The sequence below is a fragment of the Phyllostomus hastatus genome, unplaced genomic scaffold (assembly GCF_019186645.2).
Source record: "Phyllostomus hastatus isolate PE091 unplaced genomic scaffold, TTU_PhHast_1.1 phas_contig_64, whole genome shotgun sequence".
Classification (NCBI taxonomy): Eukaryota; Metazoa; Chordata; class Mammalia; order Chiroptera; family Phyllostomidae; genus Phyllostomus; species Phyllostomus hastatus.
The window spans coordinates 8841047-8868612 of record NW_025333928.1 but is presented as its reverse complement, the minus strand read 5'-3'; the positions used below and the strand labels follow the sequence as shown (position 1 = coordinate 8868612).

The window sequence follows — 27566 nt, the reverse complement described above, 5'->3', positions numbered from 1 at the left end:
ACGAAAAGGTGTACGTGAAGACTAAGAGATGTGAGATCTCTTGGAAGCTTGGGAAGGTTCTATTACGGAATCTCAAATATATAAACCTGGACTAAAAAAAAAATGCTTTGAACTGGGCCTAAGTGGATGGGCATTCATCCACTTATTCAATCAAGAAAACCATTCCTGGGTGCTTCTATGTGCCTTGAGGCTCCATGAGAGGCCACAGGTAGCACACTGGCAGCCTTTGGGCTGAATGTGACCCTTACATGTATTTTGGCCCACATTCCTATAGGGTGGCTGGAATAGTGGTTTGAACAGTGGCTGTTCCTTCAGACAGATCATATGGTCTCTTGTTCTTCAAATTCCTTACTTGCTTCTCTTCACTTTATTTACAATTCTTCCTGGCCCTTTTAGGTTTTTGAGTTTTCAACCCCCTGCTTTTTGTTGTAGGAAAAACAGGACTTCAAGTCAATGACACAAAGAGAAAATGATCAACATTTTGAGTAGAATAGGTAAGAGGGTTTTTTAAAATATACATATTTTATGTACTTATTTTTAGAGAGGAGGGAAGGGAGGGAGAGAGGGAGAGAAACATTAGTGTGTGCCTCTCATGCACCCCCTACTGGGAACCTGGCCTGCAACCCAGGCATGTGCCCTAAATGGGAATGGAACTGAGGACCCTTTGTCAATTCACTGAGTTACACCAGCCAGGGCAGAAGACGTACTAGTTAACCTGAGTGGATGAAAAGGAGATGAGAGCTTTTTCAGGGCTTACTAATCTGGCTCCTATGGTGGGCTTTTGTGAGAGTATGAGCACTCTTATGACTTAGACTGGCATGAATCTTGGCTTTGGGCTCTGTCACTGGTTCATCTATGAGCCTCAGTTCATTTGTAAAATGGAATATTGGTGAGATTAAAGGAGATGATCAGTGCACAAAGTGACCTCAGGAGAAAGTAACTTATTACTACACTATTCTGAGGTTAGGGTATGGATTCTCCAAGGGGTTCTTGACCTAGAAGTTGGCGAACAGATGGCACAGGTGCTTGGGAGCTATTGGGAATACCATGTGCAAATCGAAGAGGCTCTCTGTTAAAGCCCAGGCTTTCACTGCTAACTTCCTGAAAATACCTGACAAATCGTTTCAGCTTTCTAAGTTATGTGTTAAAAATGAGGGAACTGGTCCGACTTGCCAGCCGCAATGCACCCCTGTGATAGTTTCTGTGATAGCGGGCAAGTGGGGCGAGTGGGGCAAGCGCCAAGACTCCAGGCGGACTACACCTCCCAGCCTTCCTTGCGCTTCAGATTGCGCCCTACGCTAACACGCGAGCCTCTCCGCTTTCCTAACCTCCAGTTACCGTCTATCGCGAGAGGACGGGCCGCGCCGGCGGTAGCGATAGCCGTAGTGGTGGTGGTGGTGGTGGTGGTGCTGTTGCTGGTGGCGGCCGAGACGGCGGCGGCCATTTTGGTGTGGCCTCGGAAGCGGCGACGAAGGCGGCGGCGGCTTGCTGGGACTGCTGTCTCATTTTTCCCACTCACCGCCAGCACCTCTGTGGCGTGAGAGGAGGTAGTGGAAGCAAGGCGGTGGCAGTAGCTGCGGGCCCCAGGGGAATTTAAAGGCCGCAAAGGCGGCTGCCAAGAGGGGGCCGTGCCCCCTCCTCTTCCGCGGGAAGGGGGTGGTGCGTGTGCCCCCGAGGACGCAGGTAAGGAGAGAGAGACAAGATGGCGGACGCGCTAGAGTTCCCCCTCCCTTGACGGGTGACTGCGCGCGCATCACTCCGCCACCGCCTTCCCTCCCTCCTTCCCGGGGTGCTGCGCGCGCACCTTCGGCCAGGGCCCCGGGGCCGGTACGCGAGGCTGTCGGCGCGCGCCCATACAGACAGATTGAGGGGGCCTGGCCAGCCGGTGCTAGGCCTGGGCGCGTCTCTTCTCCCTTCCCGCCCGTCTGCGCACGCGTGCCTGAGCGAGCGAGCGAGCGACCCCTGAGAGGACGGACACAGGTGTGCTGCTGCCCGCCCACCGACCCCAGGCCCGCTCAGGGACGCGCGGGAAGAGGAAGGGGGGCGTGGGATGAGTAGTCGGGGCGTGTGCCCACTCTATCCAGATACCAGAACCTGGTGGCTCGAACCCTTCCTTAGCTCAGCCTTTCGTGGTCTGGTAGTGGGAGTTGCTCCCTGACGGGCAGGGGTAACAGGCTCCCCAGCCCTGCGACCCTTGTGTGCGTGGGTTTTGGGTTCTAGCGGGAGCCCCTGGGCGATGCGCGCAGCCGGCTCAGCCCGCCTCCAGCCGCGCACGCGCCGGCCCCTCCCCCACTCGGTCGCGCACGTTGGGTGGGGTGGGAGTCTAGTCGGAGGCGGGGCTATCTTAGGGCTAGTGGCAACTTGGGGCAGAGGTCAAGGGTCATGCTGGGTCAGGCTGTTGGGAGGGCTGAGAGACGGTAATGAAGCCTAGGGTTAAGAGTTCAGGCTTTTTGGATTCCAGTTACCTTGTGTTTTGTGAATCTTGAGAAGGGAGTGAATCAAAGGTAGCACCGTGGTTAAGGAATTTCCTTAAACAGTGGGGTAACACTTCCGGGCCTTGTGAGGGAAAACCTTGCCTGTTTCCGGGCTGTGGTTGGTCGCTATGGGCCATGGTTTGTCGCTATGCGATCTTCCTCACATTTGCTTGTTCCCCTCATGTTTCCTGCTGTAGTTCTCTTGTATTTGGGGAAGTGGCTAGTGGTGCAGGTATGAGAGTCAGGGGCCCCTTCTCTGGGGAAGGGTGGGTTCACCTGTGTTCTGTCCTCACTGGCAGGAGAGAAGGCTGCCAGCAGCCAGCACCTTTTTGAGGTTCTAGATGTGACTTTTTTCTTTTTGTTATTTGTCCTCCATTCAGTAGTTGGAACCTTTACACTTAGGCTTTTTAAACTTTTTTTTTTTTTTTTTTGCTTCCCTTCTCTTACCACCAGCCAGAATCTTGATTTGCTTTTCTTTTTGTGAAATGTGAGCTTTTCCTAATGCTATAACTTTTTTTCAGTCTTTGAACTGGGTTGGGTATGTTTAAAAGCCTCAAAAGTTGGTGTAAAGAAGGCTCTGATGGATGCGGATATACATATACAGCAGTGGATTGAAACCTCACTGCTGTTTTCTTGTTTGTTTCAGTTGTGATTCCCCTCAGTACGGCGGCACCGTGGAAGTACAGACTTTCACAGGGGGTGTGGTCTCAGCTCACACAGGTGAGGGTTCAGATATTGTTTTGTGACTGATGGTAATGGGAGAGGTGTTTGAGATATAATGAGAGAAATTATAGGTTAATACTTCTGGATGGATAATAGCATTGTCATGATAGCACTGGGACTGTGGATAGAGAAAGATCTTACCACACTGGCTCTGCCAAGGAATAGCTTGTGCTCCATGGTTTTGGCATTAGATTTATGTCTTCCTCCAACCACTCCTGTGATCTTTTACAAGTCATTTGGTCTCTTTTTTTCCTGATTTCTTCCTAACTTGTAAAATAAAGAAAATATTAGAATATAATTTCCCTTTAGGTCAGGAGTCATTTTTGCATGGCTCCTCAGTATATAGAAGGAACTAAGTTAACATTTATTATGCTGTAAAAAGTAACTCATTCATAAAGTAGAAGTGAGGGTATAGAATACATCAAGTAAGTACTAAGAAAAGTATCTGACACATAGTAGCTGTTCAAGAAATGCAGACTGTAATCACTGTTCATTTATCTTTTTCAAGTGTTATCTCTGGCAATTTAAAAGATTCCTTAATATAGTTAAGTCCCATTTCTATTCTTTTTACCCTTCTTTAGGTGCTCCAGAGGCCAGTGGACCTGAGCGGAGGCTGGGACGCCCTAGTGGGCCCCGGGCCCTGGAAGGCGGGTCCCGGTGGCCTGTGGCCCAGAATGAGGCCAGCTCCCAGCATGCCCTGCAGCCGGACGCAAGCCCCTCGGCCAGCAGCAGTGGTGACAACGACCCAGTCGTTCTTCAGGCATCCAAAGAGGAGCCTGGGAGTGGGACCATGCAGAGCAGCCCCTCCCCTCCTCACCCTCAGCTCTCAATTCTGCAGACACAGGTTTGAAAGTGGGGAGAGTTCCTTCTCTGCTTCTGCTTTATTGTCTGCTGGCTCTGAGGCAGAAGAAATATGACAGGTCTTCCCTGGCTGGTGTCGCTCAGTGGATTGAATGCCAGTCTGAAAACCAAAGGGTCCGTGGTTCTGTTCCCAGTCAGGGCACAAGGCCTGGGTTTTGGGCCAGGTTTCCAGTGGGGGGTGCACAGGAGGCAACTATACATTGATGTTTCTTTCCCTCTCTTTCTCCTACCCTTCCCCTCTCTCTAAAAACAAAGTCTTTTTAAAAAATATGACAGGTCTTAGCTATATTTTTATGATCATAGCGACCTGGGTACTAAATTTAGAGAATCTCATATGAACTCTTAAGCCTGTTGGGAACTTATATTGTACTTGGTATGAGTGTAACGTTGATCTCTGAGAGTATGGAAACTTATTACCTGACAAAGGTTGAACTAGGCCAGGTTGAAAAGGCAGGATGGGACAACTTGCTTCTAAGACTGTGATTAGAGAATAGCTCAGTTTCTTTGGGTGGTGTGTATATGTGTGTAGTGTTCATTTTTCATACCAAGAAGGTTAAGGGAGTAGGGGGGAAAACCATGACATTTTACCGTAGACAGACCTAGGTTTGTATACAGTAGGCTTTTGATGGTTATGGATTTGATACTTATAATTAGCTTGAGTAGCTAGGAAGTTTTGTGACATAATAGTTTTTTGTCATTCAGCTGAGTAGGAACTTGAGTGGCACACAGAAGCTTGCGTGCTGGAGTGAATTTCATGAGTTCCCTCACTATTCATATTTAATTAGGACTTTTTCGTTATTGCTTGTGTAGGACCTTGTAAAATAATAGATGGGTGTTTGAGGACAGTACCCACCCCCCACTCCCCTGCTTCCCCTCACACCTCCCCAGTAAAGAAAACTACCAAGACTGGTAATGAATATAAAAAGGTTTAGGTGATTTTTTATTTTTCAGGCATTTTGAATTTGGTGGTAGCTCAAATTTATTTACATGGATGACTCATACTTGCCATGAAAAGGAGGGAAAAAATAGGGATTTATTTACGTAAGTGAAATCATTGAGGTTCTGAAAGGCTCATCAAAATTTGAAATTATAGGCTCTATAGTATTGTTGAATACTCACCGTTAAAGAATATTGTGTAATATTCTTTAATACTATTAAACTGTAACTACTATTGCATGTCAAGCTTCTGTAATAAGCTTGGTTCTGCCCTGTCAAACACCTTACTAAAACCTTACCCCAAAGGTTTGTGTTTATAAGATAAGGTTAATACCTTACTTCAGAGTTTTTTTTCTTGTGAAATAATTTACTTTAAATTCCTAGTACAATGCTAAGCATTCATTTTATCTTTCTTTTTCCCCTTTCCTAGATGGTGTCGGACGGCATGACAGGCAGCAATCCTGTTTCCCCTGCCTCATCCAGTTCCCCAGCCTCTAGTGGGGCAGGTGGCATCTCCCCCCAGCATATAGCTCAAGATTCCTCTCTGGATGGACCTCCAGGACCCCCAGATGGTGCCTCAGTGTCCCTGGAGGGGCTCAGCTTACTCCAGGTTGCTGACCTGGCTAACAAGGGTCCAAAGTGGGAGAAGAGCCATGCTGAGATTGCAGAGCAAGCCAAACATGTAAGCATAGAAAAGGCTTGTGAGGATTCTTGAGAGCCTTCTTCCCTGAACTCCTGTGTCCATGGATATTTTACATTTCTTTTCTCGTGGTATATGGGTTCTGCCTTAACATACATGATCTTGAGTAAGTCATTTAAACTCTGAGCTTCATTTTCTTTTCATAAGATAGGGATGACGTAATTGTCTGTAGGCTGTTAGGTTTAAATCAAAGACATAAAAGAGCTTTGTGAGCTGGGAGGTTCTTAAGATTTACAGGTTGCCCTGGCTGGTATGGCTAGTTGGACATCATCCTGCAAACCAAAAGGTTGAGGGTTCAGTTTCCGGTCAAGACACATGCCTGGGTTGCGGGTTTAGTCCCCAGTTGGAGCATGTGCAAGAGGCAACTAATTGACATTTCTCTCTGACATTGATGTTTCTCTCCCTCTCTTTTTCCCTCTCTTTCCCCTCTTTCTGGGGTCAATAAAGAAAAAAAAGTTTTGAAAAGAGGAAAAAAAAGGTTAACTGGTTTCTGCTTATTTGTCCAGTGGTAAGTGTGGTCCATGGGTCTGCAGCACCAGCGTAACCTAGAAACTTGCTAGAAATGCAAATTATTATTTTTTTTTTTAGAAATGCAAATTCTTGTTACCTCTCTTCCACTTACCCATTTAAAATTAAAGAGTAGGGCCCAGCAATCTGTCTTAAAAAGCACCTCAGATGGTTTTGATGAATGTTCACATTTGAGAGCTATTGGTCTAAGTGCCCATTTTTAAAATATTTTGTTCACTATCAGGCCATTTAGTTCCCTGATTCATCTCTGGCTGTTATTTTCTCTCAATCAGTTTTTGTAGGGAGGCAAGAATAATGAGGGCAATTGTCTTATGTTTTTTAAGTTACCTCTATTAAAAAAAATTTTTAATGCTTTTTTCCCCTTATGAAATACAGGGTGGGGCAAAAGTAAAGTGGATTTACAGTTCATATGGAAAATAATACAATAATCTGTTTCTTATACTTAACAACTCTAAACCTGCTTTTGCTCCACCCTGTATAATTAATGTAGAAGCAATGTTATTTTTTGGTTATAGTAATCACTGTTAATGTTTTGGTGTATAACTTTTTAGTATTTTCACCAAAATACACTTTTCTAAAAATAGTACTTTTGGAAGGCAAACAAGATTGTGTAGGTTGGGCTTTATAGCATACTTCTAAACAGGAACACACTCCTGTGTAAGTAGAATACTACAGTGATAAGAACGCTTGTATCTAGAGTCAGTAAAGAAACCTGTGCCCCTTGCTCCTCTGAGAAGTTCCCTTGGGATATGTTTGCCCAATTCTTACCTATATTCATGGGGAGTAGAGAAAGACATATTTTTAATTTTCAGCTTATTAATACTTCTTGGCTTTGTGATCTCAAGTAAATCACGTAATCTCCTTGATCTTTTTTTAATCATTTGGAAAAGAGTATAATACCTACTTGTAGAATTGGTATGTGGACTTAAGTATAAAACACTCAGTCAAGCCAGGTCTTTTATCCAGTCAGTGTTCAGTAATTCAGCCGTGGTCATGAGGTGGAGTATATGTCCAGTAACTTGACTGACCTAGTTCTCCCTCAATAGGAGGCTGAGATTGAGACACGGATTGCTGAGCTGCGGAAGGAGGGTTTCTGGTCACTGAAGAGGCTGCCTAAAGTTCCCGAGCCTCCCCGCCCCAAAGGCCACTGGGACTATCTATGTGAGGAGATGCAGTGGCTCTCTGCAGACTTTGCTCAGGAGCGCCGTTGGAAACGGGGTGTGGCCCGTAAGGTACGTCTTCCATTGGGTACGTCTTCTGTTTACAATGGAAAGGGCCTACTTTCCATTTCTTTTCCAGGTTTGCTTTTTTTTTTTTTTTTTTTTTGGATAGGTGGGTTGATTGGAAGGAAATCAAACAGAACAGTGTAAGATTCTTATTAATGCTCATACCCTCAAGAGGCAAGCTGGCTTTCCTAGTTTCCTGGCCTTGATTATTTTCTTTGCTTTTGACTTGGGATCTGGCCTTGGAGTGCTTTTATACTGGTTTCTAATTCCCACAGGTAGTGCGAATGGTGATTCGGCACCACGAGGAGCAGCGGCAGAAAGAGGAACGGGCCCGGAGGGAGGAGCAGGCCAAGCTGCGCCGAATCGCCTCCACCATGGCCAAGGATGTCAGGCAGTTCTGGAGCAATGTGGAGAAGGTAGGGAGCAGGAATTGAGAAGGTAGATCCCTTGGGTTTGGTTGGTGGGTAGCATGGTAGCAGGAATGGTCAAACTTTGTGAGTAAATGAACATTATAATTTCATGCAACTCTACTGACATTTCTGTTGTGCTCTGGATCTTTCATTAAGTGCTGTGAAGAAGAAAGAAGTACAGTGGAAATAGGCCCTGTATTTGGGGATAGTTTTAAATTTCCATTTTTAATTACAGTTGATATTCAATATTATATTGGTTTCAAGTATACAGCATAGTGGTCAGGCATCCATACATCTTATAAAGTGATCTCTTGATAAGTTCAGCACCACCTTGTTATCATACATAGTTATTCAAATGTTACCATATTCTCTATGCTGTACTTAACATATCCACAACTATTTTGTAATTGCAATTTGTGCTTCTTAATCCTTTCATCTTTTTCACCTAGCCTCCCTAAAGCCCTTCTTTCTGTCATGTATCAGTTCTCTGTATGTGTAAGTCTGCTTCTGTTTTTTGTTTTTGTTTTTTTTTACTTAAGATTATATTTATTTATTTTTAGAGATAGGGGAAGGGATGGAGAAAAGACATCAATGTGTAGTTGCTTCTCACCTGCCAACTGGGGACCCGGCCTGCAACCCAGGCAATGTGCCCTGACTGGGAATTGAACCAGAGACCCTTTGGTTCACAGGCTGGCACTTAATCCATTGAGCCACACTAGCCAGGGTTGCTTCTGTTTTGTTTGTTTGCTTATTTTATTTTTTTATATTCCACATATAAGTTAGATCATGTGGTATTTGCCTTTGTCTGACTGCCACATTTAGCATAATACTCTGTGTCTATCTGTGTTGTCACAAATGGCAAGATTTCGTTCTTTTTTATGCTTCAATAATACTTCATTGTGTATACGTACATCTTTTTATCCCTTTGTCAAAGGACACTTGGGTTGCTTTGTATCTTGGGTATTGTAAATAACACTGCAGTGAACATAGGGGTGCATATATTCTTTCGAATTAATGTTCCAGGTTTCTTTGGATAAATTCCCAGAAGTGGGATTACTGGGTCATATGGTAGTTTTATTTTAAATTTTTAAAGGAACCGCCATACTGTTTTCCATAGTGGCTGCACCAGTTTGCAATCCCAACAGTGCACAGGTGTTCCCTTTTCTCCCATTTCCTCACCAGCACTTTTTGTTGATTTATTGATCATAGCCATTCTGACAGGTGAGGTGATGTCTCATTGTGGTATTAATTTATACTGCCCTGATGATTAGTGGTCCTCTAGGTGTGCTCTTTGAAGAAATGTCTATCGGGTTCCCTGAACCATTTTTGGGGGGGATTGTTAATAGGACTAACGGGCTCCTCTAGGCTATCTGTCCTTGATAGGGCATTTAGCATGCTTTTTCTAATACCTGTTTGTACCATCAAAGTTCTCATTAATTAAGTTATTCACATATATTAACTTGCTATTGTTTCTCAAGAACTACCTGACTTCTCTCTATATTTTCAATCTTTAATGCCCTGCCAGTTCCTTTTCTTCTCCTTTCCACTTCAAACTGTTTCTTCTTTTGCATGTCCCTGGCCTATACCCCTGGCCAATACCTGGCTTTCTTTCTAATGCTGGGAATGGCTTTCTCCTCATTTCCACTTAGGGAAGAGCTACTTAGGCTTTAAGATCAGTTCCAGATACATTTGCAAATGTTTTCTCTGTTGCCTGAAGCTAAGCTGACTCCTCTCTCCCTTTGCTTCCTTTTGTGTTTTCCTTAGACGCAACCCTTACGGTTATTTAGTTCTTCTTTCTAAAAAGCCAGTTCAGGGCTGAGGATAGAGAAGACTTCCCTAAATGTTGAGTAAAAGAGTGCATGAATAAAAGATTATCTTGGTAAACCATCCATATCATGCTTGTGGCAGGTGGTGCAATTCAAACAACAGTCCCGGCTGGAGGAAAAGCGCAAAAAAGCTCTGGACCTGCACCTGGACTTCATTGTGGGGCAAACTGAAAAGTACTCAGACCTTCTGTCTCAGAGCCTCAACCAGCCTCTAGCCTCCAGCAAAGCTGGCTCCTCCCCTTGCCTTGGCTCTTCCTCAGCTGCCTCTAGTCCTCCACCCCCAGTTTCCCAGCTGGATGATGAAGGTGTGTGTCCTCTTTGGCTCTGCTACTCTTCCTCATGTACCCTTTCAAGAGCTGAAAACCCACCCTGTGGCTTGCAGGGGCCCGTGGACTTTGTGACCTTGTTCTCCTGCTATAGATGGGGACTTCCAGCCCCAAGAGGAGGAGGAAGAAGATGATGAGGAGACCATTGAGGTTGAAGAACAACAGGAAGGCAATGATGCAGAGACCCAGAAGCGTGAGATTGAGCTGCTTAGACGCGAGGGAGAACTGCCACTGGAAGAGCTGCTCCGTTCCCTTCCCCCTCAGCTGCTAGGAGGGCCTTCCAGCCCTTCAAGAACCCCATCATCTCATGATAGTGACACCCAAGATGGGCCTGAAGATGGTGGTGAGGAAGAGCCCTCTCAAGCACTGAAGGTATGGGGGTATGCGCAGAAGGGGTAGAGGGAGGCCTGGGGGAGATGGGGAGAGGTTCTTGGATGGAATTCTGGTCTATAAGGTTGGCTGTTGTTTTCAGGAGTTCTCCCTGGTTAAAGGTAATTTTGGGATTCTCATTTGGGGATGGATAGGGAAGACTCTGCATTTGGGCAAGTTGCAGTTGGAGATGGGCAGTTCCTAATGCTGTAGTGGAAAAGTGTACTGTACTCTGCTTTTTTTTTTTTTTAAGATTTTATTTATTTGTTTATTTTTGGCGAGAAGGAGATAAAAACATTGATATGGGAGGGAAACATCAATCAGTTGCTTCTTCTGTGGCCCTAACTGGGGAGCTGGCCTGTAACCTAGGTGTGTGTCCTGATCAGAAATTGAACTGGTGACCTTTCAGTTTGCAGGACAACACCCAACTCACTGAGCCACATCAGTCAGGGCTGTACTCTACTCTTTAAATTGCTGTGAGCTTGAAAAACACATATTCTGGCCTTTGCTACTTCTATGAAATGGTCCTGTTACTCCCTTATTGGTTTGTAGATTTGAAGCTGAGATGGTAAACTTGAAGTTTCTTTTAGACCAGGCCTTTGTGACTCTATATGTCTGAGTGCATGGGAATGGTGTTGGGAGCCTGTATTTCTTACCTAGCACTTTCACAGGTCCTCCCTGAGGCAGTTGGGCCAAGCAAGATTTGGTAGCTTGTGCTGAGAGAAAACCCTTGATTGCATCCTTGCACTGGGACTCTGCCAGTGGCACAGAGAGACTTAACTTTGTGACATTGCATTTAACATTGTGCCTTTCTCTTGTTCCTCTGACTTTAGGCTCTCTACCTTTTTATCCTTTGACATACAGGTAAACCCCCCACCTTCCTCTGTTACACAGCGAAACAAACAGCCTTGGCATCCAGATGAGGATGACGAAGAGTTCACTGCCAATGAAGATGAAGGTCGGGTCTATTTTCTTTATTCTGTTGCCCTATAACCCTTTTGAATAGTTTGGATCTAATGTTTCAGGCTTTCTTACCACTTCCACTTGTGCCTCTGTCCCCATTGATCTTGCTTTATTATTCTCTTTCCTAGCGGAGGATGAAGAGGATACCATAGCAGCTGAGGAGCAGTTGGAAGGGGAGGTGGATCATGCCATGGAGCTGAGCGAGTTGGCTCGAGAAGGTGACATCTACTAGACATTGTAATGTGCATACTCTTTGGTATCTCCTCTGCAGAGTGGCAGGAATAAAGAAATGAATGTGATAACATTTATCCTCTCTGGAAGAACTCTAGTTCTAATGTCAAAGACAGATTTATAAATGAATAATTATAAATAGAATATGATGGAATTTTGAACAAAGTGATGTGAGAGCTCATGGAGAGAAGAGCCATTGTAAGAGAGGATATTGGTTATGTTTTATCTGTACCTTAAAGGGAGGTTCATCAGATTGATAACTGTCCTTTTTTTTTTAGATTTTATGTATTTATTTTTAGAGAGGGAAGGGAGGGAGAAAGAGAGAGAGAGAGAAACATCACTGTGCGGTTGCTGGGGGCTGTGGCCTGCAACCCAGGCATGTGCCCTGACTGGGAATTGAACCTGCGACACTTTGGTTCGCAGCCTGCTCTCAATCCACTGAGCTACGCTAGCCAGGGCAATAACTGTCCTTCCTGTTGGAGGGTGACACCATCCATGGTTCTAGCCCATGTTGTAAGGCTTGGCTTTGGTAGCTGGTAATGAAAGTAAACTTGCTTTTAGTCTTCCCTTGGACCTGGGCCTAGCATTGATTACAGAGACATAGGTAAAAGGAACTGGCACCTCTCAGATATCTCGTCCTCATTTTCCCTGAAGCACCCAAAACTTACCCTTAATTTCTTTTCCAGGTGAGCTGTCTATGGAGGAGCTACTACAGCAGTATGCAGGAGCCTATGCCTCTGATGCCTCTGTCCCAGGTTCTGGGAGTAGTGAACAGGAAGATGAAGATGAGGTTGACACTAACAGTTCTGATTGTGAACCAGAGGGGGTCACAGAAGCTGAAGAGGCTCCTCAAGAGAATAGTAGCAGTCAGTCAGGTAAATGTGTGGTCATAAGGCAGGAACTGGGGAGGGTCAGCACTAAAAAGTAGTGCTTTTCAGTGGTGCTTTTCAATGGTGAGTGCTAAGCCTTGGTCTTGTGCTTTAGACTCTGCTGAGGAGCAGAGCGAGGACGAGGAAGATGAGCATTCAGAGGAGGAAGAAACAAGTGGTGGTTCAGAATCAGAGGAATCTGAGTCTGAGTCATCCGAGGAGTCCCAGTCACAGAGCCAAGCAGATGAGGAAGAGGAGGAGGAGGATGACTTTGGGGTAGAGTACTTGCTTGCCCGGGATGAAGAGCAGAGTGAGGCAGATGGGGGCAGTGGGCCTCCCACCCCAGGGCCCGCCACCACTCTCGGCCCTAAGAAAGAAATTACTGACATTGCTGCAGCAGCTGAAAGTCTCCAGCCCAAGGGTTATACCTTGGCCACTACCCAGGTATTCCTAGACCTCAGCTTTTGCTTTCTCATATTGACTCTCCTGTTGCTGAGTGATAAATGCCTCGGTTTAACCGTAACATCTCTTCCTACCAGGTGAAGACGCCTATCCCTTTGCTTCTGCGGGGCCAGCTCCGGGAGTACCAACACATTGGGTTGGACTGGCTGGTTACTATGTATGAGAAGAAGCTTAATGGCATTCTTGCCGATGAGATGGGGCTAGGCAAGACTATTCAGACCATCTCCCTGCTTGCGCACTTGGCCTGTGAAAAAGGTATCTAGTCAGGGCCCTTCTGCTTGGTTTCCTTGGCCAACTCCTTGGGGAGCTTGTTTAATGGTAACTCCAGCTGTAGGATGGTATTTAGTAGCTTCATTGACTTTGGTCAGTAACTGTACAAGGGGGGGACTCATCCTCCCAAACCTGGAATTTATAAAAAATTGTATTCCTACATGTTTAAATTTCATTCACTTTCAAAGTGCTGTCCATTTGTTGCAGTACACCTATGGAGACATTTTTTCCACTGCTCAAGATAGTTTTTGAACATGATTTTTTGATGCCCGTTAGTGCTTCTGCTGTTTTTTTTGTTTCACCTCTTTCACATTGGCAAAACATTTCCTTTTGAGGACTTTTTTCACCCAGGGAGGCAAAAAAGAAATCACTTGGAGCAAGACTGGGTAAATAAAGAGGGTGGGGCATGGGGGCATGCCAAAACTGCCGAACACTCAGCATGGTGTAGGCAGGTGCACTCGTAAGTCACCCATCATGAAATGGGCAAACATGTTGAACATCTTCAAGAAAAAGTCACTGAAGCCAAAAAGCCTCTCACAACAATGCCAACTGGTACACTGATACAGATGGGTTCCTAGAATACGTGGTGGGGATGGGGGGGCCTGGACAACAAGGGGCCCATCCTCCAGAAGATAATTCTAGGTATTTTTTGGGTCGTCCTCCCCTCATATAGAGAGGCCAACATAAGTGCTACGATTCTTAGGGAGGGCCATTAGGACAGACTGGTGAGAGTTAGGCATAAGGATGAAGACCCTAAAGTTTCCTTGTATATCTTTACCATTTCTCATTTAAAAAGAATTTTTTTTCTTAAAGATTTTATTTTCATTTGTTTTTAAAGATTTTATTTTTAGAGAGGAGAAGGGAGGGAGAAAGAAAGGGAGAGAAACATCAGGGTGTGGTTGCCCTTCACGTGGCCCCCACTGGGGACTTGGCGTGCAACCCAGGCATGTGCCCTGACTATGAATTGAACCAGCAACCCTTTGGTTTGCAACCTGTGCTCAAACCACTGAGCTACACCAGCAAAGGCAAGATTTTATTTTTATTTATCTTTTTTGAAAGATTTTATTTATTTTGGGGGAGAGGGGAAGAGAGACATCGATGTACAATAGAAACATCAGTTAGTTACCTCTCTCACATCCCTGACTGAGACCTGGTCCGCAACACAGGCATGTGCCCTGACAGGGAATTGAACCGATGATGTTTTGGTTTGTAGGACAACGTCCAACCCACTGAACCACACCAGTCAGGGCCTGTCTCTTGTTCTTCCCCCCCCCTTTAAAATTTTTCTATATCTTATTTTAATTGAAGTGCGTTGACATATTATGTATGTTTTAGGTGTACAGCATAATGATTTGATACTTGTATTCATTGAGAAATGATCTCCATAAGTCTGGTTAACATCTGTCACCATACACATTATAAGAAAAATTTTTTTACAATAAGAACTTTTTAAGATCTAAGCAACTTCCAAATATGCAGTACAGTACTGACTATAGTTATCATGTTACACGTCTCTCATTCTTTTGCTAAACAGGTAACTGGGGTCCCCATTTGATCATTGTCCCCACCAGTGTGATGTTGAACTGGGAGATGGAGCTAAAGCGTTGGTGCCCCAGCTTTAAAATCCTCACTTACTATGGAGCCCAGAAAGAGAGGAAGCTCAAGCGGCAGGTTTGCAGCTACATGTGAACACCTCCTCCCTCCCCTGCCCAGCACCTCATTTTCTTTTAGGCTCTTTCCTCAGATGGTTTCTCTCCCCTTTCTGTTGCTCCATTGTGCTCCTGGGACTTTGCTTTCTCCTAACCCGATTTCTGTCCCATAAGGACTTTAACCGCCCCCTCTCCCCTTTTTTTTCATCCCACTATCTGCTGCTTTCTTCTGATACCTCAGGGCTGGACCAAGCCCAATGCCTTCCATGTGTGTATCACATCTTACAAGCTGGTGCTGCAAGACCACCAGGCCTTTCGTCGCAAGAACTGGCGCTATCTCATTCTGGATGAGGCTCAGAACATCAAGAACTTCAAGTCACAGCGTTGGCAGTCACTGCTCAACTTCAACAGGTGGAAATGGAGATGGGGATTCATGGAAGGGTTGACTTGGTCTGAAGGGTGGGATGCTCAGAAAGTTGAGAACTGGCTGACCATCCTCCCTCTAATTTCCTCTGTCTCTTCACAGCCAGAGACGCCTGCTCCTCACAGGAACTCCCTTGCAGAACAGTCTCATGGAGCTGTGGTCTTTGATGCACTTTCTGATGCCCCATGTCTTCCAGTCTCATCGAGAGTTCAAAGAATGGTTCTCTAACCCCCTAACTGGCATGATTGAGGGCAGCCAAGAGTATAATGAAGGTCTAGTCAAACGCCTCCACAAGGTAGGACCTGTAACAGTTTGTCACTTGAATTGGGAAAGGTGAGAACCTAAGGGCAGAAGCCCTTAGGGAAAGGGAATTTAGTCAGAGAGAGATTTAATTCACCCAGATGTCAAGCTGCAGTGTTCCAGCGACTATCCCATTGCCAAACTGACCTTGTCTTAGTCATTGTTCTACTTGTTTTCTTTAATGGTGACATTTCTGTCTTTACTTTCTGAGTAGAATGCTATTGTTCATCAGTCCCTGCTTGGATTTCTCTTTTCCTGGCTTTCCTTAACTTTGTATTTTGTGTTTCTTCTCACCCCACCTTTTTCTCTCTCTCTACCCCTCCACTTTCCTCCCTTTCTTGTCTTTTCTGGCTCCTCTTTCTTTGTCCAGCTTGTAAATAATATTTCTCATCATTCTGATCTTTGCTTTTTTGCCTTCCAATTTATGTATCTCATAAGCATACTCATTCATAAAGCTTTAAAGATTCTAATTTGTGTTTTTATTCCCTTGAATCTGTAGACCATGTGACCTGTATTTAAATTTGATGTGATATCTTTAAAGTTGTTCTTGAACTCAGTATTCTAATCCAAACATCTCAAGCCTTGTAGCCTATTATTTTTATTCCATTTGGTAAATCACACCATCATTTTGTTAAATCGAACTAGAAACCAAGAAGTCTTCCTTAACTATACCTTTTTATCTCTCTTCACTTCTTTCATGTTACCTTGATGACCATGTCCTGTCATATTTTACCTCCTGAGATCTCAGATTTGCCTTTTGTTTTCTGTGCTGCTGTCACTGTGCCACTTTTTGTTCTCAGTTTCTCTCCTGGGCTTAACTTTCATCGTCTTGTTCTCAGTGCTGTCTTTATCACTTCTTATGTTGTGGTATAATTTTTATGGGGGTCTCCTTTGGCAGAAAGGAAATTCCTCGAGAGGAGGGGAAGGCCTGCATCTGACTCGTATTTGTGTGATCAGTCCTGGCATATTCCATGAGTATTTACTGATGGGCTAAGGCAGCACCCAGCTGGTTATCAGGCCAGCATCCAGCTAGATGAGCTAGACTACAGCTCAGTGTCCATTGTTCTCTTGTCAGCTTCTTGATTATTTGCATTTAGGTTTTGCGGCCTTTTCTGCTTCGCCGAGTTAAGGTGGATGTTGAGAAGCAGATGCCTAAAAAGTATGAGCATGTTATCCGCTGCCGGCTCTCCAAGCGCCAGCGCTGCCTCTATGATGACTTCATGGCACAGACCACGTAAGGGAGGACTGAGGGTGGGCCCTGGGACTCTACATTGAAGCAGAGGTCAGAGGTGCCAGTCAGGATACCCCATTTATTTTTCTTTTCTCCCAGAACTAAGGAGACACTAGCCACTGGCCATTTCATGAGCGTCATCAACATTTTGATGCAGCTGCGAAAAGTCTGCAACCATCCAAACCTGTTTGACCCTCGACCTGTGACTTCCCCCTTCATCACCCCAGGCATTTGCTTCAGCACTGCCTCTCTGGTCCTGAGAGCCACTGATATCCATCCCCTCCAGGTAAGTAGTTTGCCCCCAAGGCTATTGGCCCTATCCCAAACCTTCACTTCTTTAGACTAGAGTCTGATCTTTTGTATCTTTCCTTCTCCTATCATCTCAGCATTATTCCCCTAGTTTCATCGTTTTTCAGTTATGTGACTTGGAGCAAGCTAATTATTAATCTCTGTTTGTTTGTTTGCCCTTCAACATAGGGATTATATGGCCCTGTTCTGCAGTAATTTGTGAGAATCATGTTAATCTTTTTGAAAGAGCCTGGCATGTTAATAATACTTAAGTATTATTTTGTTTTTCTACTCCTTCATTCTTTTGGGCTATTTCCTACCCCCTCCCCATTTTTGTTTTTATTGTGGTAACATACATAACAAATGATACTATTTAACCATTTCAAGTACACGACTCAGTGGCTTTAAGTACGTTCACATTGTTGTACAACCATTACCACCATCCATCTTCAGAACTTTTATCTACCCAAACTAAACTCTATACCCATTAAATATTAACTCCCCATTCTCCCCCCCTACTCCCCACTCTTGGCAGCCACCATTCTACTTTTTGTCTGTAAATTTGAATACTCTAGACCTGGCTGGTGTTGCTCAGTGGATCGAGTGCCGCCAGTTCGATTCCTGGTCAGGGCATGTTGCCTGGGTTATGGGCCTGGGTCCCCTGTTGGGGACGTGTGAGAGTCGACTGATAGGTCTCTCTCTCACACATTGACGTTTCTCTCCCTCTGTTTCTCCTTCCTTTCCCCTCATTAAGATAAAGAAATAAAATATTTAAAAGAAATTTTGAGTACTCTAGGTACTTTCTATAAGTGGAATTATACAGTATTTGTCCGAGTCCCTGCTTTCAGTTCTCTCTTTTAAAAAAACTTTTAATAAACATATTGGGGTGACATTGGGTAATAAAATTATATAGGTTTTAAGTGTACAATTCTATAATACATCATCTGTATATTGCATTGTGTGTTCTCCACCCAAAGTGAGGTCTTGTTCTGCCACCATATATTTGACTCCCTTTACCCTTTTCTCTGCGCTTCCCCTTCTCCTCCTTTAACTACCATACTGTTGTCTGTGTCTCAGGTTTTGTTTGTCTTCTTTGCTCATTTCTTGCTTTCAATTTTACATGCCACATGTGAATGAAATATATTGGGTTGGCCCAAAAGTCCATATTTTTTTTTTCTGTAAAATAACATTATTCATTTTCACCAATAACTTTTTTCACTTGGATATTTTGAGTATGTTGGCTCTTTCTCGCTGTTGGTTTCTAGTGTGTAGAGGCCAGGGGTGCTGCTAAACCTCTTAAAATGAATAAGAGAGCCCTACAGCAAAGAATTGTTTGACCAAAATGTCAGTAGTACCAAGAAACTTAGCAGAACACTTCTGACACATTTGATGAGGCATAGCACCTTCTCCATACACTGCACAAATCTTATATTGCATTTCAGTTGCATTTTTACCTTTCTTGAAATAATAAAGCATGATACACTAAAATGTTGCATACTTTCTTCTATTTTCAGTACTAAAATGACTACACACAAATTCAACCATTTTGATAAATATTTTTTTAATGCACCCTGCTATGAAAGCGGTCACAATAAATCTAACAAAATTGTTTCTAATGAAGTTAAAGACAAGCACCACCAGAGCCACTATACGGAAAAAGATGAAACGAACTTTTTAGTCAACACAGTAGTTCCTGACTTTCATTTTTCTTTTGGATATACAGTCATGCTCTGCTTAATGATGGGGATATGTTAAGAAAAACATGTCTTTAGGTGATTTCATCATTGTGGTAAACGTCATAGAGTACACTAACCCAGAATTTAATGGTGTAACTTACTACACAGCTAGGCTGTATGGTGTAGCATATTGCTTCTAGGTTGTAAGCCTGAAGAGCATACTAGACTGAATACTGTAGGCAGTAGTAACACAATAGTATTCATCTATCTAAACATAGAAAACGTACAGTAAAAATATGGTATAAAAGTTTAAAAGTGGTACTGCCGGTATAGGGCACTTACCGTGAATGGAGCTTGTAGGACTGGAAGCTGTGAGTGGTGAATGAATGTGAAGGTACAGGACATTATTGTGCACATTAAATTCACAAAAGAATACAAGACAGAGTGGAGCACAAGAGAATGATACAACAAGACATGTATGAGGCTGCTGCTGGACTAACCCAGCATACTGTTTTATAGCAAGCTTTTTTTTAATGAGTAGAAAAAGTATGCTCTGAATAACAATATAATATGGTAGATACGTAAACTTGTAATACACCTTATCATTATTAAATATTATGTACTGTATGTAATTATATGTGCTATATACCTTTAGCACATATAGACTGGTAGCACATTAGGTTTGTTTATACCAGCATTACCACAAACATGTAATGAGTTGCACTGCAATATTAGGATGGCTAGATGTCACCAGGCAGTAAGAATTTTCAGCTCTAGTATAATCTTAAAGGACCACCATTGTATATGCAGCCCTTCATAGACTGAAATGTCATTATGTAGTATATGACTATAACCAGAAATGGAATTGCTGGAGTATATAAGTAGTAATTCTATTATTAAGTTTTTGAGGAACCGCCATACTGTTTTCCATAGCGACTGCCAATCCTGTTTTGTGTGTTATGTGTGTTTTATTTTTGTTTTTTAGTAATATCTAAATAGATATGAGGTAGTATCTCATGATTTTCATTTGCATTTCCCTAATTATAAGGATGCCAAGCATCTTTTCGTGTGCTTATTGTATATTCTCTTTGGAGAAGGATCTGTTAAAGGCTTTTGCTGATTTTTAAATTGGGTTGTTTGTGTTTCTGTTAATGAGTTGTAGGAATTTTTATGTTCTAGATATAACCACTTATGAGATACATGATTTGTAAATATTTGTCCCATTCTAAGGGTTGCCTTTTTATTCTGTTGATAGTGTCCTTTGATGGAGTTCAGTTTGTCAGTATTTTTTGTGTCTGTACTTTTGGTGTCATACCCAAGAAATTATTGCCACATTGGTATCTTTGACACCATGCTTTTGTGTTCCTTCTTGTGCCAGCGGATAGACATGGGTCGTTTTGATCTTATTGGCCTGGAGGGTCGAGTCTCTAGATACGAGGCTGACACATTTCTGCCCCGGCACCGACTGTCTCGTCGGGTACTGTTAGAGGTGGCTACTGCTCCTGACCCCCCACCCCGGCCCAAGCCAGTCAAGATGAAGGTCAACAGGTACCAAGGCTAAAGAATAAGGGAATGGATTTCTAGAATGAGTGGCTATAGGTGGCTGGGGGGATTGGGATGGAAAGGAAAGAGTTGGAGACTAGGGCTAAAATGTTTATTTGGGATGGATGCAAAATGCTGTGGAGGAGGGTTTGGGGAGAAAATAACTAGAGGGGGGGCCTGAGATTAGAGGAGAAAATAACTAGAAGCTCTCGTGTTTATCATTGATTTTTCCACCCTTTCCGTGCTTAGTGCTTTTTGGTTATCTCAGATTTTTTTTTCCCTTTCTTTTTGGATCTTGTCTTTGTTCTTTTTTTCTTAGTCCTTATTTTCCCTCCTTACCTATTTACCCTCTTGTTTTTCTCTCATAGGATGCTGCAGCCAATGCCTAAGCAAGAAGGCCGGACAGTGGTGGTAGTGAACAGCCCACGGGCCCTTCTGGGTCCTGTCCCAGTCCGACCCTCCTCAGGCTCTGAGCTCTCAGCTCAGCCTACCCCTGGCCCAATCCCTCCAGTGCTGCCAGCACCACTGATGGTATCAGCCTCGCCTGCCGGACCCCCACTTGTTCCAGTGTCCCGACCTCCTGGCCCTGTTTTGTTGCCCCCACTGCAGCCAAATAGTGGGCCTCTCCCCCAAGGTAAGTTGCAAGGGAGCCAGAATGTTGGGTTGGGGCTTATTCATATAGATTGGTCAGACTGGGGAAGAAGTAAATGAAATTAGAGTGTTTGAGAACTTGGGTTAGAGATGGGTATGGTGTTTGTTTGTTGGGTTGGAAAGGAGTCTATATGGAGGCTGCTGGGAGCTGGCTAAGGTTCTGGTCAAGGTATATCTGACAGATGTTTTCTTTGTGTCTACAGTGTTGCCTTCCCCTTTGGGGGTCCTGAGTGGGACCTCACGGCCTCCCACACCAACCCTGTCCCTGAAGCCGGCCCCACCTGCCCCTGTTCGCCTGAGTCCTGCTCCACCCCCAGGCTCATCCAGCCTGTTGAAGCCCCTGACAGTGCCACCAGGCTACACTTTCCCTTCTGCTGCTGCCACCACTTCTACCACAACAGCCACTGTTCCCACCACTGCAGTACCAGCTCCTACTCCAGCACCACAGCGCCTCATCCTATCTCCTGATATGCAAGCTCGCCTGCCCTGTAAGTTCCCAGGTCTCTGAGAGTGAGGGACTTGAGATGGGAGGAAGGCTTATATGCCCTGGAGCTGAAGAAGAAAGGCTTATGAACATGAGAGCATATCATATATATAGGTAGCTAATGTATATTAAGTATTTCATCAGACATTGATAACTTATAATCAAGTAAGAGCCCTCAAGGAGTTCACAGTCTAGTTGAGGAGATGACACCTAAGCCTAGTGGTAGAAAATCATTCGTAGTATGGTAGAAGGCCATTAGATGATGTAAAGGAGATTGTTAAGCAAATAAGTGGGTTTGGAAGGAGGAGAATGTGAAAAATTCAAGACTAGTTGAAGGCTGAACTTGTTGGAATAGGGTAAATTGAAGGGAAGGGTTGGAGGAACTGAGACTTGTGTCTCATGAGAGTCTGCAAAGTAGCATTGAGCAGAGTGAGCCCTGTATACATTAAGCCCTTCTTTATTCATAGCAGGTGAAGTGGTCAGCATCAGCCAGTTGGCCTCATTGGCACAACGTCCAGTGGCTAGTGCAGGGGGAAGCAAACCTCTCACCTTCCAAATCCAGGGCAACAAGCTGACTTTGACTGGTGCCCAGGTGCGCCAGCTTGCCGTGGGGCAGCCCCGCCCGCTGCAAAGTAGGTAAAACCCACCCCCTGTCCTGCCTTTTTCTTCTTCCTTGTCCTCTTGTTTTTCATGGCTTTTTTGAAATGTCAGCCTATGTTTCTTTCTCTAGCGTTTGGTGGGTGGGGCTGAGGGGAATCATTGGAGGAAGTTTTTGATAAAGATGAAGTTATCTCCTCTGTTCTTTCTCCTCTTGCCCTGCTGCTCTGCCTCCCTCCGGCTGATAGCTGCTTCTCTCTTTCTCTCTCTCTTCCTTTACCCCAGGGAATGTGGTGCACCTGGTGTCAGCAGGGGGGCAGCACCACCTCATCAGCCAGCCTGCCCATGTGGCCCTCATCCAGGCCGTGGCCCCGACCCCTGGCCCCACCCCTGTTTCTGTGCTGCCTTCTTCGACCCCCAGCACCACCCCTGCCCCCACTGGCCTCAGCCTTCCGCTTGCTGCTAACCAGGGTGAGGCTCCTGGCCTTCCTACTTAGCTCTTGCAGGCCTTGGTCCCTCCAGGCATGCCCTGGCCTACTGTCTGTCCGACCTTCCCTCAGTATTATTTTTCCTCGCCACTATCTCCATTATCGGTCTGCTTCCCTCTTCTGCCCTTGGACTTCTTCCATTCTTTGGGTTTCTTGTTTCTTTTCTACTTTCTCAATGTAGCTTCCTCTTGCAGTGCCACCAACCATGGTGAATAATACAGGCGTGGTGAAGATTGTAGTGAGACAGGCCCCACGGGATGGACTGACTTCTGTTCCTCCGTTGGCCCCAGCACCCCGGCCTCCAAGCTCTGGGCTTCCAGCTGTGTTGACTCCACGCCCCACAGTAACCCCTGGCCGGCTACCCACACCTACTCTGAGTAATGCCCGGGCCTCTGTACCCACATCCAGTCTGGTGAGGCCCCTTCTCAAGCTGGTCCACAGTTCTTCGCCTGAAGTCAGTGGTGAGTCCAGATGGCTGAGGCCAGAAAATTTTTGGCAGGAGTGGAGATAGAATCGCCCTGAGGGTTTCTTAAGTCACAGCAGATCCCTTCACTATCCAGCATACTGACTGCAGTGGGCCCCAGAACTGGGCTCTTGAGTCTTGAGCCCTTGCCTAATTCCAAGATACATTTATTGGAACTTTGGAGGGAAAGGACATGTTAAGATGTCAGATTTCTTGAACCTTCAACCTTACAGTAGGAGTGAAAGTTTTCTGGGAAATAGATGAAGCTGATGGTTAAGGGAAGGGGTGGGATAGGGTAATAGAAGGAGCAAGAATAATTCTGGAGCTAACTCATCCTCTGTCTCCACAGCTTCAGCACCAGGACCTGCTCCCTTGACCATCTCTTCTTCCCTTCCTGTGCCATCCTCACTCCCTGGGCCAGCCTCTTCTCCAATGCCAGCTCCCAACTCCTCTCCCCATGCTAGTCCTGTGTCCCCTACAGTCTCTGTTCCAGTGTCATCTTCACTCCCTGTCTCTGCCTCCACCACGCTTTCTGCCCCAGCCTCAGCTTCACTTACCATTCCCATCTCAGCCCCCTTACCCATTTCGGCTTCAGGCCCAGCTGTGTTGACCAATGTGACTCCAGCACTTGCACCTGTTGTCTCAGCGGCTCCTGGACCTCCTTTGCCACCAGCTGGGGCTTCGCCATCAGCATCAGCCTTGACCGTAGGTCTGGCCACAACTTCATCCCTGTCTTCACCTCAGGCACCTGGTCACCCTCTGTTGTTGGCTCCAGCCCCTACACATGTTCCAGGGTTGAACTCAGCCATGGCCCCAGCATGTTCACCTGTTCTGGTGCCAGCTTCTGCCCTGGCTAATTCTTTTCCGGCAGCACCAAATCCAGCTCCAGCTCAGGCTTCCCTTCTGGCTCCAGCACCTTCTGCATCTCAGGCTCTAGCCACCTCTTTGGCTACACAGACAGCAATCCTGGCACCTCCAGCTCCTCCTCTGACTCCTCTTCCAGTCCTGGCTCCATCACAGACTCCAGTTCCAGTTCTGGCTTCATCGTCTACTTCAGGAACTCCTTTAGCCTCATCTTCTTCACTGTTGCCAGTCCCAACTTCTGTGTTGGCTCCATCATCAACTCAAACTATGGTATCAGCCCCGATTCCGTCACCTCTCCCAAGCCCGGCTTCTACACAGGCATTGGCCTTAGCCCCAGCTTTAGCATCTACTCTTGGCGGCTCATCTTCATCTCAGACACTCTCTTTGGGAACAGGGACACCCCAGAGGCCCTTTCCAGCTCAGACATTGTCATTGACTCCAGCATCGTCCCTAGTACCAACTCCAGCCCAGACACTGTCTTTGACACCAGGACCACCACTGGGTCCAACTCAGACGCTGTCTCTGGCTCCAGCACCCTCTCTGGCTCCTGCTTCTTCAATGGGCCTGACCCCAGCTCACACTCTGACTTTGGCTCCAGTATCATCATCTGCTTCACTCCTGGCCCCAGCTTCAGTGCAGACACTGACCTTGAGCCCTGCCCCAGTTCCCGTGCCCACCTTGGGCCCAACCACAGCTCAGACTTTGGCACTGGCCCCAGCCTCAACACAGGCCCCAGCTTCCCAGGCGTCCTCCCTTGTGGTTTCTGCATCTGGTGCCACTCCCTTGCCAGTCACCATGGTATCCCGGCTGCCTGTTTCCAAGGAAGAGCCTGAGACACTGACATTGCGCTCTGGTCCCCCCAGCCCTCCCTCCACTGCTACCTCGTTCAGTGGTCCCCGGCCTCGACGTCAGCCCCCACCACCACCACGTTCCCCTTTCTATCTGGTAAGTTTTACTGCCTCAAGTGAGAGGGAATGGGAAATTGAGTTTCTTTGGATTGTTGGTAGAATGGAAAAGAATAATGTTACTTTTATCTTGATAAATTTTAAATCCTAGTTTTGTGGGCCAGAATTTGAGTCATTGAACAAGCCCCTTACTTAACCTGAGCCTTTGCTCTTATCTGTAAAGTATGAATAATAATCCACGTTCTACTTTTCTCATAGGGGTAATTGAGGACCTAACGTGCTTTTAAAACTATTACTCACTGACGTGTTGAAGGCCTCCTTGTTATTATTGATCTCTTTCTTTTTGCTTAGTCTTTTGAGTTAGTGTTTGCATCTAATTGCCCCATTTTACAGATGAAGAAACTAGCGCATTAAGTGATGTCATAAATGTTACACAATTTGTGAGAACAGAGATGTGTTGACTCCATTGCTTTCTCCTCTTCCCCACAAGAGGCAGTCCTTAGAGACAGGAAGACTTACTTTCCTCAGTTGAGGAAAGTAAGTAATGAATCCATTACTATCATTAAGTATTTGAATTTCTAAGGGAGGGATGACACCATGGAATGCAGTTCTGTAAAGATCATTATCTGATTTTGATGGCCATTTCCTATGTTTGTTTGTTTGTTTGTTTGTACCTCCAAGGAACTCAGTTCCCTGTCCTTTCATTAGCTTTCTGGTAGCCTTTTTTTTTTTTTAAATCATATAAATTGTTCTATATATGTTTGGTTAAGGTAAATTCATAACTCAGATTCAAGTAAATAACCTAGGAACAAATTAGAAGAAAGATCTGGTGAGTCCCTGCAGGCCCTCTTGTCTTTTTCTCTGCTATAGAACTGTTTCTTATTCTTTGCCAACCCTCAGTCTCCCACCCTCCATCACTGACACTGACTCCATCTTTTGTCTTCCTAATACTGCTAGGTTGGTTTGATTTATTGCAAGTAGAAGAGAGACTAGATCCTAGCCCAAGTGTGGCAGCCCATGGTGTGTGGTAAATATTGGTTGCTTTGCAAGTACATAGCAGGGGTGGATTTTTTTTTTTTTTAAGATTTTATTTACTTATTTTTAGAAAAGGGGGAAGGGAGGGAGAGAAACATCAGTGTGTGCTTGCCTTTTACACACCCCATACTGGAGACCCATCGCACAACCCAGGCATGTGCCCTGTCTGGGAATCAAACTGGTGACCCTTTGGTTCATAGGCTGGCATTCAATTCACTGAGCCACACCAGCCAAGGAAGATAGCAAGTTTTTGACACTATTTTTTTCCTTAAACAATTTGAGATGTAAATTACATACCATACCATTAACCCATTTAAAGTATACTATTCAGTGGCTTTTACTATATTAAGAGTTGTGCCACCATTAACAGCCATACTTTAGAACATTTTCATTGCCCTAAAGAGAAACATCATACCTTTAACCACCATCCCCTAACCCATCCATCCTTCCTAGTGTTAGGCAACTACTAATCTATTTTCTGTCTTTATGGATTTCTGTCTGTGGAGTTATATAACATGGTCTTTTGTGATTGGCTTTTTTCACTTGGCGTAATGTTTTTTGAGGCTCATTTATGTTACAGCATATCAATACTTCATTTCTTTCTATCTATCTATCTATCTATTTATAGAGAGGAGAAGGAAAGGAGAAAGGGAGAGAAACATTAATGTGTGGATTCCCCTCACGTGCCCAGTACTGGGGACCTGGCCCACAACCCAGGCACATGCCCTGACTGGGAATCCAACTGGCCACACTTTGGTTTTCAGGCTGGCACTCAATCCACTGAGCCACACCAGCCAGGGCTCTTTTTTTTGTTGTTAAATATTCCATTTTATGGATATACCACATTTTCTATACCCATCAGTTGATGGGGACATTTGAATTATTTCTGTTTGTTAGCTGTTATGAATAATGCAGCTATGAACATAAAATTTTGTGTCTTTTCATGTTTTCAGTTATATTGGATGTATACCTAGGAATGGAATTGCTGGGCCATATGGTAACTATGATTAACTGTTTGAAGAACTGCCAAACTGTTTCCCAGTGTAGCTGTACCATTTTACATTCCTACCAGCATCCTGTAAGGGTGGTTCTAGCGTCTCCACATCTTTGCCAACAGTTGTTGTTGTTTGTGTTTTTTATTACATCCTAGTGTGTATGAAGTATGGCTTTGATTTGCATTTTCATGATAGCTAATGATATTGAGCATCTTTTATCTTTTAAGTGGTTGTTGGCCATTGTGTATCTTTGAAGAAATGTCTTTTTGGAACCATTTGTATTACTAAGTTATATAAGTCCTCTATATATTCTAGATATAATTGATCTGCAGATATTTTCTTCTTTGCTACTGTTTTTTTTTTTATCTTTAGAGGGGAAGGGAGGGAGAAAGAGAGGGAGAGAAACATCAATGTGTGGTTGCCTCTCACATGCCTGCCTACTTGGGACCTGGCCTGAAACCCAGGCATGTGCCCTGACTGGGAATTGAACCCTTTTATTTGCAGGTTGGCACTCAGTCCACTGACCCACGCCAGCCAGGGCTGCTACTACTTTTTGAGAGCTTGCCTATATTATTGATTTTTCCCAGTACTAGGATGCTTTCCTTTCTCACTTAGATTACAAGGAGCCGAGAAGTCAGGCTTAAGGTAGCCATCAAGAAGGGAGATTTGGGACACTGCTTTTTTTTAGGACCATTTTCTGGGATCCATTCTATTAACACGTTTATCAAGAGCCTACGTTGTACCAGATACTGAGCTAGATACTTGGTACATTTAGTGAACAAGATCAGATATAGTCTGTG

The 27566-nt window shown here is 44.8% G+C and overlaps 1 protein-coding gene across 2 annotated transcripts in view; it reads left to right on the top strand.

Moving 5' to 3' along the window:
- The first annotated feature begins 1398 nt into the window (after window positions 1–1398).
- The window catches only part of LOC123825656 (Snf2 related CREBBP activator protein), a 35406-nt gene continuing 9238 nt past the window's right edge, over window positions 1399–27566 (top strand). The window contains exons 1-25 of one of the 2 annotated variants that reach the window (XM_045849251.1): window positions 1399–1547; window positions 3121–3194; window positions 3779–4041; window positions 5425–5676; window positions 7269–7454; window positions 7724–7864; window positions 9767–9989; window positions 10105–10382; window positions 11244–11337; window positions 11471–11560; window positions 12260–12448; window positions 12558–12886; window positions 12982–13159; window positions 14709–14845; window positions 15065–15234; window positions 15350–15542; window positions 16645–16781; window positions 16878–17064; window positions 20121–20290; window positions 20653–20918; window positions 21139–21423; window positions 21887–22051; window positions 22302–22487; window positions 22699–22965; window positions 23317–24776. In XM_045849251.1, the coding sequence (XP_045705207.1) occupies window positions 3988–4041; window positions 5425–5676; window positions 7269–7454; window positions 7724–7864; window positions 9767–9989; window positions 10105–10382; window positions 11244–11337; window positions 11471–11560; window positions 12260–12448; window positions 12558–12886; window positions 12982–13159; window positions 14709–14845; window positions 15065–15234; window positions 15350–15542; window positions 16645–16781; window positions 16878–17064; window positions 20121–20290; window positions 20653–20918; window positions 21139–21423; window positions 21887–22051; window positions 22302–22487; window positions 22699–22965; window positions 23317–24776 (5637 nt within the window). In that variant the 5' untranslated portion in view covers window positions 1399–1547; window positions 3121–3194; window positions 3779–3987. Of the gene's footprint in view, window positions 1548–1619; window positions 1684–3120; window positions 3195–3778; window positions 4042–5424; window positions 5677–7268; window positions 7455–7723; window positions 7865–9766; window positions 9990–10104; window positions 10383–11243; window positions 11338–11470; window positions 11561–12259; window positions 12449–12557; window positions 12887–12981; window positions 13160–14708; window positions 14846–15064; window positions 15235–15349; window positions 15543–16644; window positions 16782–16877; window positions 17065–20120; window positions 20291–20652; window positions 20919–21138; window positions 21424–21886; window positions 22052–22301; window positions 22488–22698; window positions 22966–23316; window positions 24777–27566 lie in introns of those variants that run through there. The other variant, XM_045849252.1, reaches the window with a different exon arrangement.